Source organism: Ranitomeya variabilis, chromosome 1 (genome assembly GCF_051348905.1).
Source record: "Ranitomeya variabilis isolate aRanVar5 chromosome 1, aRanVar5.hap1, whole genome shotgun sequence".
NCBI lineage: Eukaryota > Metazoa > Chordata > Amphibia > Anura > Dendrobatidae > Ranitomeya > Ranitomeya variabilis.
Genome location: NC_135232.1, coordinates 642,961,882 through 642,975,778, shown reverse-complemented (window position 1 = coordinate 642,975,778; position 13,897 = coordinate 642,961,882). Strand labels below are relative to the sequence as shown.

At 47.8% G+C, this 13,897-nt stretch overlaps 1 protein-coding gene across 2 annotated transcripts in view; it reads left to right on the top strand.

Moving 5' to 3' along the window:
• TMEM62 (transmembrane protein 62) overlaps window positions 1–13,897 on the top strand; it is an 88,369-nt gene that overhangs the window by 11,618 nt on the left and 62,854 nt on the right. For both annotated transcript variants that reach the window (XM_077261501.1, XM_077261493.1), the window contains exon 4: window positions 10,986–11,031. In XM_077261501.1, the coding sequence (XP_077117616.1) occupies window positions 10,986–11,031 (46 nt within the window). The remainder of the gene's footprint in view (window positions 1–10,985; window positions 11,032–13,897) is intronic.

Sequence of the window (13,897 nt, the reverse complement as noted above, 5' to 3'; positions counted from 1 at the left end):
CTAAGTATATACAAAAAAGGTTAGCTCCTACTCTGCAGTATACACCGCCCACTGGCTCCGGATAATACCAGTTCTTGCTTAGTGTCCGTAGGAGGCACACTGCATCTGTTTTTTTCAGACTTTCTTATTTTTACCTTTTACTCTTCGCCACGACAGCACCCCACTGGAGAGAGGGATCCGCCCCGCAGGAACAGGAAACCTATTGAGAAATAAAAGAGGGCGGTCCGCCTCTCCTCCTCAGTTTAGGTTTCCTGTTCCTGCAGGAACGACAGGATTTCTATGAAGAAAAAATACCTGGGCATGCACGCCGCCTGTGCGGTGTCTTTTAAGAACGGCAGGGGCTGCAGTCCAGAGGCAGCGTCGGGGGAGATCCGTTTGACGGCTCCCTCCTCGCCTGACAGAAGCCCGGATGATGACCTGGTCCGGGTAAGGCCGCCGGGCATCGTTTCCGAAGCAGGTGGCAATAGCAGGCGCCGGAATCCTCGCTGAGCAGGTGAGGACAGCGTTCCGGAAGTGAGTCCGGGGCTCGGACTGCGCACGCGCCGACCACCACCAAGGATTACCCGGAAGTATAGTTTGAACTTCCGGAGTATCCAAGCTGCGGCCGGCGGCGGGGGGAAGGTGCGGTCCTTGCGCATGCGCAAGATGGAGGACGCTTAGGCGCCATATTTAAATCAAATGAGCGCTACTATCTGGCGATGTAAGATGTCATCCCCAGGTGCCATGGACCCTGAAACAGGAGACCAAGTACCCCCTGCCAAAGATCGTCCCAGCAAAGGATCTTCAGACACCGGTCATAAGAGCGGTTCGGTGATCAGATCCAGGACAGGATCTCGGGCTTCTGATCCGGTATTATCAGCTTCACTGGGTGAGTGTGAGTGACTCTACCTATTAAGCTAATGCTATTTCCCCTCTCTCTCTCTCCCTCCTCCTTCTCTCATCAGCGCACGGGTCAGGGTAAAAAACGTGAAAAAACAAAACATAAAGAATGTGCTCTATGTAGCCAGCCCCTACCCGACTCATACCCCAAAAAACTTTGTCAAGGCTGTATATCTGAAACCACACAAGGAGCGGCAATGTCCATTACGGACTTGCGTACCATTATCAGGGAAGAATTAAGAGCCATATCCCAAGATAAACCGCATAAAGCCAAACCCAAAATACCGACACCCTCGTCAAATTCAGACAGTGACCAGGTTGTGTGTTCAGACGCCTCCCTGTCGTCATCATCATCATCATCATCTTCATCGTCTGAAATTGAGGGACGTCCTTGCTTCCCGGTGGAAAGTGTGGACAATTTAGTGAAATCAATACGAGACACTATGGGGTGTGAAGAGACAAAAGGAGCACAAACCACGCAAGATATAATGTTTGCGGGTTTGGCAGAGAGAAAAAGGAGATGCTTTCCGGTCATACCGGCAGTGAAAGCGTTAATAAAAAGGGAGTGGGAAAAGCAAGATCAGAGAAGCTTTTTACCCTCATCGTCAAAACGAAAATACCCGTTTAGTGACGACGAGCTTCTCACATGGACAAAAGTCCCTAAAGTTGATGCTGCTGTAGCCTCTACCTCGAAGCAGTCAACTCTGCCTGTAGAAGATGCGGGACTGCTCTCGGATCCTCTAGATCGCAAAGCCGAGTCCTCCCTAAAAAGATCCTGGGAGGCAACTACGGGAATATTTAAGCCAGCAGTAGCAAGCACTTGCACAGCCAGATCAATGCTCATATGGATAGATCAATTGGACCAACAAATTGAGAATAAAACCCCAAGAGAGAAATTACGGGCAGCCATCCCCTTAATACGGGGTGCAGCAGCCTTTATGGCGGACGCATCCGCGGACTCCCTTCGGTTAGCGGCAAGGTCTGCAGGTCTGGTAAACAACGCAAGGCGTGCACTATGGATGAAAAGCTGGAAGGGCGATGCGCAGTCAAAATCTAAAATATGCGCCATCCCATGTGAGGGTGAGTTCCTCTTTGGCAAAACTCTAGATGACATACTAAAGAAGGCGAAAGACAGGAAAAAAGCTTTTCCTGACTCTTCCATTCCCTTTTATAGGAGAGCCTTCAAAAGGAGACCGTTTGGCAAAAGAAAGCAAACGGATAGGTCTACAACATGGACCGCTAAAGATGAAAAGCAGAGAGGTACCATGTTCAGAAGACCCAACCCCTCAAAAGATAACAAATACTGAGGATATACCAGTTGGGGGTAGATTGAAGTTTTTCGCCACTCAATGGGAAAAGATAACATCTAGCTCGTGGGTTTTAAATATCATCCGAGATGGAATTAAATTAAAATTCTCTCGTGTCCCCCACGAGTCTTATATTATAACATCTTTCAGCTCGCCTATACAGCAACAGGCGTTAGAGCTTGAAATTCAAACCCTATTATCAAAACGGGTCCTAGTCCAAGTTCCGGTGGGACAGGAGGGTAGGGGGTTCTACTCTCCCCTATTCTTAATTTCTAAACCCGACGGTTCTTTCAGGACAATCATTAACCTTAAAAAACTCAACTTATTTATCGAAAATTATACCTTTAAAATGGAGTCCATTAGATCCACCATAAAGCTCCTCTTCCCAAATTGTATGATGGGGGGCATTGATCTAAAAGATGCATATTATCATCTCCCTATTCATAACAGATACCAGAAATTCCTCAGGGTGGCAGTAAAAATCAACAACGAGGTTCATCATTTTCAATATGTGGCCCTGCCCTTCGGCCTCTCAACAGCACCGAGGATCTTCACCAAGATAATGCTAGAGGTGATGGCCTACCTTCGCCAGAAGGAAACCTTGATTGTGCCCTATCTGGATGATTTTCTGGTAATAGGAAATTCAGCTACTCAATGTACTGACCGTTTAGCTCACACAATTTCCTCTCTACAGGGCCTGGGCTGGATAATCAATACCGACAAATCCAGACTCACTCCACTTTCCCGTCAAGCGTTCTTGGGGTTCCATTTAGACTCTATATCTCAAAAGTGTCTTCTGCCACAGGTAAAAATTTCACTGATCAGACACAAAGTCCTAGCCGCAATAAACAATCCACGTATATCCCTAAGACAGGCTATGTCATTATTAGGGTCTCTAATCTCTTGTATACCTGCAGTAAGATGGGCTCAACACCACACTAGAACACTGCAACATCAAGTTTTACAAGAGGATAAACGGTTATTGGGTCATCTAAATGCAAAAATAACCTTATCTCAGGAGGTTTTAACTTCCTTAGAGTGGTGGCTAGACTCAGACCATTTGATGAGTGGGGTTCCATGGGTAATAACGCCATCTCATACCATAACCACTGACGCCAGTCCTCATGGATGGGGCGCTCATATGGGGAATGATTATTGCCAGGGATCATGGAGCATAGAGGAAAGCTGCAGCTCCTCTAACTTCAAAGAACTAAATGCTGTAAAGTACGCCTTATACCATTTCCTCCCACAGCTTCGGGGGAAAAATGTCAGAGTCCTGTCCGACAACACCACCACCGTGGCGTATCTAAACCGTCAAGGAGGTACGCGATCAGAGACTCTGATGTCTTCTGCTACGGAAATTTTAAATCTAGCAGAAAATCATCTAGCATCCCTTACTGCGTTGCACATAAGAGGAGCAAGCAATCAGCAGGCGGACTTTCTAAGCCGACACACCCTAAGACAAGGGGAGTGGTGTCTAAACCAACAAATTTTCCTGGACATAGTATCTCTTTGGGGCCGTCCTCAGATAGATCTCTTCGCCACAAGAAGAAACAGAAAAGTTCAGAGATTCGCCTCCCTATCACCAGCGGATCATCCGGACATTCTGGACGCTCTCCAAGCCCCTTGGCAGTTCAGTCTGGCGTACGCGTTTCCTCCGATCATATTGCTACCTCAAGTCATACGCAAAATCAGGGAGGAAGGGGCGAGAGTTGTACTGATAGCTCCATTCTGGCCCAAGAGACCATGGTTCTCATGGCTACAGACTATGTCGATCTCAGATCCTTGGGTCCTCCCCTCAACGCCCAATCTTCTCTTCCAAGGTCCGTTTTTCCACCCTCAGGTGGACAATCTTCACCTGACGGCCTGGAACTTGAGAGGCAGATGCTAAGGTCAAGAGGGTTCTCGGGGGGTTTGGTTGATACACTTCTCCATAGTAGGAAACCCTCCACCACAAAAATCTATACGAGAGTATGGAAAAAATTCCTGCAATTCCATACATCTACCAATACATCAGAAATTCCTATATACTCTATCTTGGAATTTCTTCAAAAAGGGAGAGAACTGGGTCTAACTGTAAACACCTTAAAGGTTCATGTTTCAGCACTAGGAGCCCTCTATGGCCATAACATCGCGGGGGATAGATGGGTATCCAGATTTATTACGGCCTGCGAAAGAATGAATCCAGTTAACATACCTAGGATTCCACCCTGGGATTTAAATTTAGTCTTACAAGCCCTAACAGACTCTCCATTCGAGCCAATAGACTCAATATCAATTAAATGTCTATCACTAAAGACGGCCCTCTTGGTAGCACTGACTTCAGCTAGGAGAATCAGTGACATCCAAGCACTCTCCATAGATCCACCTTTTTTGTTAACCTTTCAGGATAAACTAATTCTTAAACCAGACCCTTCCTATCTACCCAAAGTAGCGAAAAAATTCCACAGGTCACAAGAAATAATCTTGCCCACTTTCTTCAGTAATCCATCCACTCCTGAAGAACAAAAATATCACACTCTAGACGTTAAAAGAGTAGTGTTAAAATACATTGAAAAGACCAGCAGCTGGCGACAGAGTAGGGCTCTGTTTATTTCCTTCCAGGGTGTCAAGAAGGGTCATGGAGTAACAAAAAGCACCTTATCCCGGTGGATCAGAGAATCTATCAGACTGGCTTACTCCGCGAGGAAAGAAATCCCTCCGGAAGGCATAACGGCACACTCTACCAGAGCGATGGCATCCTCCTGGGCAGAGAGGGGAGACGTCCCGATTGAAACTATATGTAAGGCGGCAACGTGGTCAAATCCTTCTACATTTTATAACCACTATAGGCTAGACCTATCGTCAACTTCTGACCTAGACTTTGGCAGGACTGTCCTCAGCACGGTGGTCCCCTCCCTAGGTGATGGTCTCTGAAAGATCTCCAGTGGGGTGCTGTCGTGGCGAAGAGTAAAAAGCCGGATTACTCACCGGTAATGCTCTTTTAGTGAGTCCACGACAGCACCCTCTTACATCCCGCCCTAGATCAATATAATACTGATTGAGTAAATTCCTTTTAATCATAAGCAAATAAGTTTAAAGAATGAAATAAATGATATTTGCCTAATACTGGCGGTCCTCCGGGTACTCTGAAATCAAAACTGAGGAGGAGAGGCGGACCGCCCTCTTTTATTTCTCAATAGGTTTCCTGTTCCTGCGGGGCGGATCCCTCTCTCCAGTGGGGTGCTGTCGTGGACTCACTAAAAGAGCATTACCGGTGAGTAATCCGGCTTTTTTGCGCAAGAGGATGATGGGGCGACGGACCCTTTTAAGGGGGCTGATCTCCCCCAAAACATCAACAGGCGAGCACGGCGAGTTTCACCTCCCCGTACCTTCACCTGGCCGGGACCTAGCCCTGTGAAATCCTAGGGGAGCGAACCCTTAGGTACACAGAGGCCACCTTTCACATGCACAGTTTGGCCGCCCTCCCTCTGCACCACCACTGAAGAACAGCGGTGCTGCATGGAGCTCCTCAGTCCCTCTCCACCTCCTCATCAAGAGGGTGGCGGATTGAGGTTTACTGCACCTCCCCTCATACCTCGCCTGAAGAGAACCATCAGCGGTGAGTTTTGCAGGGGTGGGGGGGGGCTCCCGAGCGCACCGCGGGCCCAGCCGCATCTTGCGGCCTGGCACCGCTAATTTAGTCCCTGGCTTCGGCCCCAGCTAGGCCGCGGCTACGCCCACAGCGCGCGTCACGCGCGAGGCCCTGCCTACCGGTTTAGCGCTTCTCGCACAGTGCGAGAAGCGCTCCACACAATTTTGGCGGCCATCTTGGATGCAAGGAGCTTCTGGACGCCGGCTGCACTCCTCTCCTGCTGGTCGACACAGCGCTGCGGAGGACACAGGATCTGGGTACGCGCTCTGCACGCTAACACAGGCCCTCCTAATCCTGCACACAGTGCTCTGCTATTTTAGCTGCACATAAGTGCCCCACATCAGCCCTGCACGGAGGTTAGCAGGTACATCATGTCTCTGCCTAAACCCTCCAAAAAATCTGCAAAAACGCATACAGTGTTCTTCACTTCTTGCACCTCCTGTCAGGCTGCGCTACCAAGTGGGCATACTGCTAAGCTCTGTAATGCTTGTGATCCTAAATGCGCTCAGGAGCTCCCCACCGCAAACGAGCCCACGGTGACCAGTCCACCTGAGTGGGCTTTGTCACTTTCGCAATCTATGGCTTCTTTGACTAAAGCTATCGATTCCATCCAGGAGCAGGACCACTAATCCGCCTATTCAAGAATCTTCCCCTACGGCTGCGGAATCTTCAGCCTGCAGGGGCCGCTCTCATTCTAGGCACAAGCGGCCATCTAGGAAGCATGTCCGTAGCTCGCCCCCGGGCCCTCTGGTGCCTCGGCGTCCATTAGCTCTGCTTCCCACTCCCGCGGCACCTGTTCCGACCAAGACTCTGAACCTGAGTCTGATGGGCCTCTTGATCTGGAGTCACCAGGTTATCAGAGTACTATAAATAGTCTCATTGAGGCTGTCAACCAGTCACTTCAGGTTGATGAGTAGCCTGCGACCTCCTATACGGATTATTCGGTGTCCTTCAAAAGGACCAAGCGCCCTCATAGGGTGTTTGCCAATCACCCGGAGTTCCAGGACATAGTCCAGCGACATAGGGAGCGTCCGGACAAATACTTTGCAGGCCAGAGATCTCTGGAGTCCAAATATCCTTTTTCTCCTGATCTCCGCAAACAATGGACAGAATCTCCTCCTGTGGAACCTCTTGTTTCACGTTTGTCCTCTAAAACCCTTCTATCCGTGCCGGACGGATCTTCTATCAATGATCCCACAGATCGCCTAGTTGACAGTCTCGCCCGTTCAGTGTTTGAGGCTTCTGGCTCGGCACTCTTTCCCTCCTTCGCTACTACCTGGGTAGTCAAAGCCGTCACTTTTTGGGCAGACTCTCTGCATAAGGCCTTTCAGAACAGTGATCTTCTCTTTGACATAGCGGAGCTAGCAAATCAAATTTCCTTGGCTGGCGATTACTTAGTAAACGCTTCCTTGGACGCAGCCAATTGCTCTGCACTTACGGCTTCAAATGCTGTGGCGATTAGGAGAGCACTATACTTGAGAAACTGGCGAGCGGACTCCGCATCTAAAATGTCCCTCACATCCCTTCTATTTCTCAGTGGCCCCTTATTTGGTGAAAAGCTGTACAAGCTGATTTCAGACGCTACAGGAGGGAAAAGTACTTCCCTTCCCCAGCAGAGATTCAGACAACCGTTCCGTCAACAGCCACAGGCTCGTTTTCAGACCTTTCGTGGGAATTACGCATGGCAGTCCTCGGCCAGTTCTCCTGGTTCGGGGCGCCGTGCCGGCAGAGACAAAAGCTCACAGGCCTCGTACAGGCCCAACCATTCCTGGAGGGGCCGCTCCACGCAGTCTAGGTCCAGGGGATCCCGACCCCAACCATCTTCTAAATGACTCGCAACCTCGTCCGGACGACACCAGCAAAGTAGGCTGATGCCTTCTCTTGTTTCGTCATACCTGGCTCGCAGTCGTTCACGACGAGTGGGTCAGGGGTTTGGTGTCCTCTGGCTACAAAAATCGATTTTTCCTCCCCCACTCCAACCCGGTTTTTTGCCTCCTGCTCTCCCGAAGCGGGATCGCGTGCTCGGGCTTTTTCCCAGGCCATCGAGTCACTCCTCCGAGACGGGGTCATTGTTCCTGTCCCAGAGAACGAAATGTTCTGCGGTTTTTATTCAAATCTGTTTATGGTCCCCAAAAAGGATGGAACAGTCAGGCCCATACTGGACCTAAAGCTCTTGTACAGATTTGTCAAAGTTCGTCATTTGAGGATGGAATCCCTCCATGCCGTCATTGCCTCGATGGAACAAGGCGAATTCTTAGCCTCCATCGACATCCGGGATGCATACCTCCACATCCCAATCTTCCCACCTCACCAAAGGTTTCTTCGCTTCACCGTCAGAGGGGAACAGTTCACGGCCTCGCCAACGCCCCCAGAGTTTTCACAAAGGTCATGGCGGCGGTCATGGCCATTCTACATTCTCGGGGTCTAGTCATGCCTCCCTACCTAGACAACTTACTGGTCAAAGGCCCATCTTTCTTTCCAAGCCTGCGAGGAGAAAATCCGCATTTCCTTGGATACTCTTTCTCGGCTGGGCTGGTTGATCAACTTAAAGTAATTTCCTGTTCCAGCTCAACGGATCTCCTTCCTGGGCATCACCCTGGACACCTCCCGAGGGTTGGTGCTCCTTCCTCGGGACAAGGTCCTGGCTCTTCAACAGGAGGTCTAGAAGCTTCTCCAGCCGTCTCCCTGTTCCATCCGTTTCGGCATGAGGATCCTCGGGAAGATGGTGGCCGCAATGGAGGCAATTCATTTGCGTAACTACACCTCCATCCCCTCCAGCACGCTCTGGTGGACGCATGGGACGGGAGTCCATTTTCCCTCGACCGACTGTGTCCTCTCCTCGGGTCAAGCAAGCACTCCAATGGTGAATGCTCCGAACCTCTCTTCTCCAAGGGAAGTCCTTCCTCCCAGTCCATTGGCTGGTGGTCACTACCGATGCCAGACTCCTCAGCTGGGGAGCGGTCTTTCGCCATCACACTGCGCAGGGAACCTGGACTCGTTACGAGATGCGAACTCTGCTTCAGGAAAATGGCCGCCGCGATCTCCATCTGCGCACGCGCGGCATCCCGCGGCCATTTTCCTGAAGCCCAGGGCAGCAGAGCGCTCCATCTGCGCACGCGCGGCCACAGGAAGATGGCCTCCCCCACCGATCACCAGGGGAATAGCGCAGATCGCGCTCTTTTCCTTCAGCTGCGCAGTGGATTCGCCTGTTGGGCATGCGCAGACCACTACGCCACCAACGGAAAGATGAGCAGGATCTGGGGGAGAAACAGCGATGTCACCACGCCCATATGACCAGACCAGCGTGAGTGACAGCCCAAAACGGTGACTTTACAAAGGTATTTCGGCAGCATAGGTGGGGAATAAAGGCACAAAAAATACACTAATGTAAAGCACAGCTATTTTTATCTCATCTTGAAAAAACGGGGTGACAGGTTCCCTTTAACGAGGATATTGTACTTCCGTTGTTTTGTCCTGCTCCGACGCACTACGTGGAGATTTCCCTTCACTCCCTGGATCTTGTCAGGGCTCTCAGGAAGTACGTGTCTAGGACTGCACCTTTTCGACAGACGGAAGCTCTGTTCATGCTCCCGGCAGGACACCGGAAGGGACTGGCCGCTTCTAAGTTGACATTCGCCAGATGGATTCGGTCGACTATTCAAGAGGCTTATCGCGTCAGAGGCAAGCCCAGCAGGTCTCAGGGCACACTCCACTCGGTCGGTGGGTGCTTCCTGGGCCATTCGGAATCAAGCATCTGCAGAGCAGGTTTGCAAAGCTGCGACCTGGTCTAGCCTGCACACTTTCTCAAAGCATTACAATGTCCATACTCAGGCATCTGCAGATGCAAGCCTGGGTAGGCGTATTCTGCAGGCAGCGGCGGTAGTGCACCTGTAGACAGCAGGTGCCATGAGTTTACACTGTTATGTTGTTGTTGTTTCCCACCCAGGGACTGCTTTGGGACGTCCCACGGTCCTGTGTCCCCCAATGTGGAGATGGAGAAATAGGGATTTTTGTGTACTGACCGTAAAATCCTTTTCTCCGAGCCACTCATTGGGAGACACAGCACCCACCCTTTTTTGGCTTGTTGCCTATGATGAGTGTTTTTAGTCTCTGACATGTTGTACCTACGGTTAATTTTTGTCAATCTCCTACTGCTTTGTTACTGAACTGGTATTATCTGGAGCCAGTGGGCGGTGTATACTGCAGAGGAGGAGCTAACCTTTTTTGTATTTACTTACTGTCAGCCTCCTAGTGGCAGCAGCATACACCCACGGTCCTGTGTCCCCCAATGAGTGGCTCGGAGAAAAGGATTTTTACGGTGAGTACACAAAAATCCCTATTTTCCTCCCTTACAAGCATTTACTGCAGCTTCCATTGTCCAATAACTTGCCTTCCTAAAAACGAAGCGCCTGCCTCTCTGTTATGCTGTATGCGGTATAACAGACCATAGAGAAGCAGGAAAAGTTGGTAATCGGCACGTGATCTATCCAATGACCACTTGATTTTTTTTCCAAATGAAAGCTCTACCCTCCCTCTAGATCAGGGGTGCACAGCCTTTTTTACTCCAAGGGCCACATTATCATACTAAACCAATCCGGGGGCCGCACTAAAAAATAAAGCGGTATTACCTTCTATAACATTTGTGGCTTAGCAAAAGTATATACCATAAATGTCTGATAGGTGCAATTTCTACTTACAGGACTCTTGCCTCCAAAAATAAGCGCTCTAATAGTGAGGGTTTTTTACTTGGATTTAGAAATAAATTCTGCTCCTAAATCCACATGAAAAAATGTAAAATTCTCTTTGAACAAGTTTCCGACTGATTTTAATGGGAAAAGCTCCTTTAGTACAGCTCTGAGTTTTTCTACAGTATTCTGAAGACTTTGCAGTTAAGTAAAACTTAAAGGAAGCTTATTCATAGAATATTTGAAGTATTTTTATGTGGATTTTTCTGGAGCCATGAGTCATCCAGCAACGTCCACGCAGGGCACCATTTCTACTTGCCTGTATCTGCTCCTACTCTGCTGCTGCTCCGCTGTTGTGCACCCCAACTCTAGATTTCACCTTTCTGCTGGTCTGTAGAGCATATAGATAAGCATCGTAGTAGAAATTATCACTTTTTCTTGTTTGTTTTGCCATAATTTGTTTATTTTTGTGCTTTGTAGATTCATTTAACATTGCAGACCTGAGCAGCAGCAATAACTACTACAGGTAGAGCACATGACGTTCTTATTGGGGTATGTGGAAATCACTAGTGCTTAGAAGTATGTGCTAAGAAGGGTCTAATGATGGCATGGAGATACTTCAGATGCTTCGAAACTGTTCAATCCCTCGCAGGTCCAGTGCTGACTCTCTGGTGGGAACTCCTAGTAATTGATTATTGGTGACCACCAGTGCATCAGTGCTAAAACGTGGGAAGGTACAAAATATATATATATACTCGAGTATAAGCCGACCCCCCTAATTTTGCCACAAAAAACTGGGAAAACTTATTGACTCGAGTATAAGCCTAGGGTGGGAAATGCAGCAGCTACCGGTAAATGTCAAAAGTAAAAATAGATACCAATAAAAGTAAAATTAATTGAGACATCAGTAGGTTAAGTGTTTTTGAATAACCATATTGAATCAGGAGCCCCATATAATGCTCCATATTAAAATATACCCCGTATAATGCTGCACAAAGGTTAATAATGGCCCCATAAGATGCTCCATAGAAACATTTGCCCAATATAGTGCTGCATAAAGGTTGATGGCCCCATGAGATGCTCCACACATTATGGCCCCATGAGATGCTCCACACATTATGGCCCCATACGATGCTTCACACATTATGGCCCCATAAGATGCTCCATACATTTGCCCCATGAGATGCTCCATACATTTGCCCCATGAGATGCTCCATACATTTGCCCCATGAGATGCTCCATACATTTGCCCCATAAGATGCGCCATACATTTGCCCCATGAGATGCTCCATACATTTGCCCCATTTGCTGTGATTAAAATAAAAAAAATCACATACTCACCTCTCTTTGCTCAGGCCCCCGGCACCAGCGATAGTCACCTTCCTCATTCCATCGCTGCGCGCTGCTCTGTCTTCCATCCTCCGCACTGACTGTTCAGGTAGAGGGCGGCGCGCACACTAACTGTGTCATCGCGCCCTCTGACCTGTACAGTCACAGCCAGAGGACGAAAGACAGAGCAGCGCGCAGCGATGGAACGGAGGACAGGTGACTATTGCGCAATGCTCCCCCTCCCCTGATATACTCACCTGTTCCTGACGCTGTCCCTGCATGTCCGAAGGTCTCCGGGAGCCGGCGGCATCGTCCTGTGTTCAGCGGTCACGTGGTACCGCTGATTAAAGTAATGAATATGTGTGCATATTCATTACTTTAAATGAGCGGTACCACGTGACCGCTGAACACAGGAAGATACCGCCGGCTCCCGGAGACCTTCGGACATGCAGGGACAGCGTCAGGAACAGGTGAGTATATCACAGCCGCCGCTCCCCCTCACCCGCCGACCCCACACCAACACTGACTCGAGTATAAGCCGAAAGGGTCACTTTCAGCCCAAAAAAGTGGGCTGAAAATCTCGGCTTATACTCGAGTATATACGGGTAATGTGTGTGTGTGTGTGTGTGTATATGTATATGTATGTATGTGTGTGTATGTATGTATGTATGTATATATATATATATATATATATATATATATATATATATATATATATATATATATATATATATATATGTATATGTGTGTGTGTGTGTGTGTATATATATATGTGTATATATATATATATATATATATATATATATATATATATATATATATATATATATATATATATATATATATATATATATGTGTGTATATATATATATATATATATATATATATATATATATATATATATATACATATATATATATATATATATACATATACAGTTAGGTCCACATATATTTGGACAGAGACAACATTTTTCTAATTTTGGTTATAGAAATTACCACAATGAATTTTAAACAAAACAATTCAGATGCAGTTGAAGTTCAGACTTTCAGCTTTCATTTGAGGGTATCCACATTAAAATTGGATGAAGGGTTTAGGAGTTTCAGCTCCTTAACATGTGCCACCCTGCTTTTAAAGGGACCAAAAGTAATTGGACAATTGACTCCAAGGCTATTTCATGGACAGGTGTGGGCAATCCCTTCATTATGTCATTCTGAATTAAGCAGATAAAAGGCCTGGAGTTGATTTGAGGTGTGGTGCTTGCATTTGGAAGGTTTTGCTGTGAAGTAAACATGCGGTCAAAGGAGTTCTCTATGCAGGTGAAACAAGCCATCCTTAAGCTGCGAAAACAGAAAAAACCCATCTGAGAAATTGCTACAATATTAGGAGTGGCAAAATCTACAGTTTGGTACATCCTGAGAAAGAAAGAAAGCACTGGTGAACTCATCAATGCAAAAAGACATGGGCGCCCACAGAAGACAACAGTGGTGGATGATCGCAGAATAATCTCCATGGTGAAGAGAAACCACTTCACAACAGCCAACCAAGTGAACAACACTCTCCAGGAGGTCGGCGTATCAATATCCAAATCTACCATAAAGAGAAGACTGCATGAAAGTAAATACAGAGGGTTCACTTCACGGTGCAAGCCACTCATAAGCATCAAGAATAAAAAGGCTAGACTGGACTTTGCTAAAAAACATCTAAAAAAGCCAGCACAGTTCTGGAAGAACATTCTTTGGACAGATGAAACCAAGATCAACCTCTACCAGAATGATGGAAAGAGAAAAGTATGGCGAAGGCGTGGTACAGCTCATGATCCAAAGCATACCACATCATCTGTAAAACACGGCGGATGCAGTGTGATGGCTTGGGCATGCATGGCTGCCAGTGGCACTGGGTCACTAGTGTTTGTTGATGATGTGACACAGGACAGAAGCAGCCAAATGAATTCTGAGGTATTCAGAGCCATACTGTGTGCTCAGATCCAGCCAAATGCAGCCAAACTGATTGGTCGTCGTTTCATCCTACAGATAGACAATGACCCAAAACATAAAGCCAAA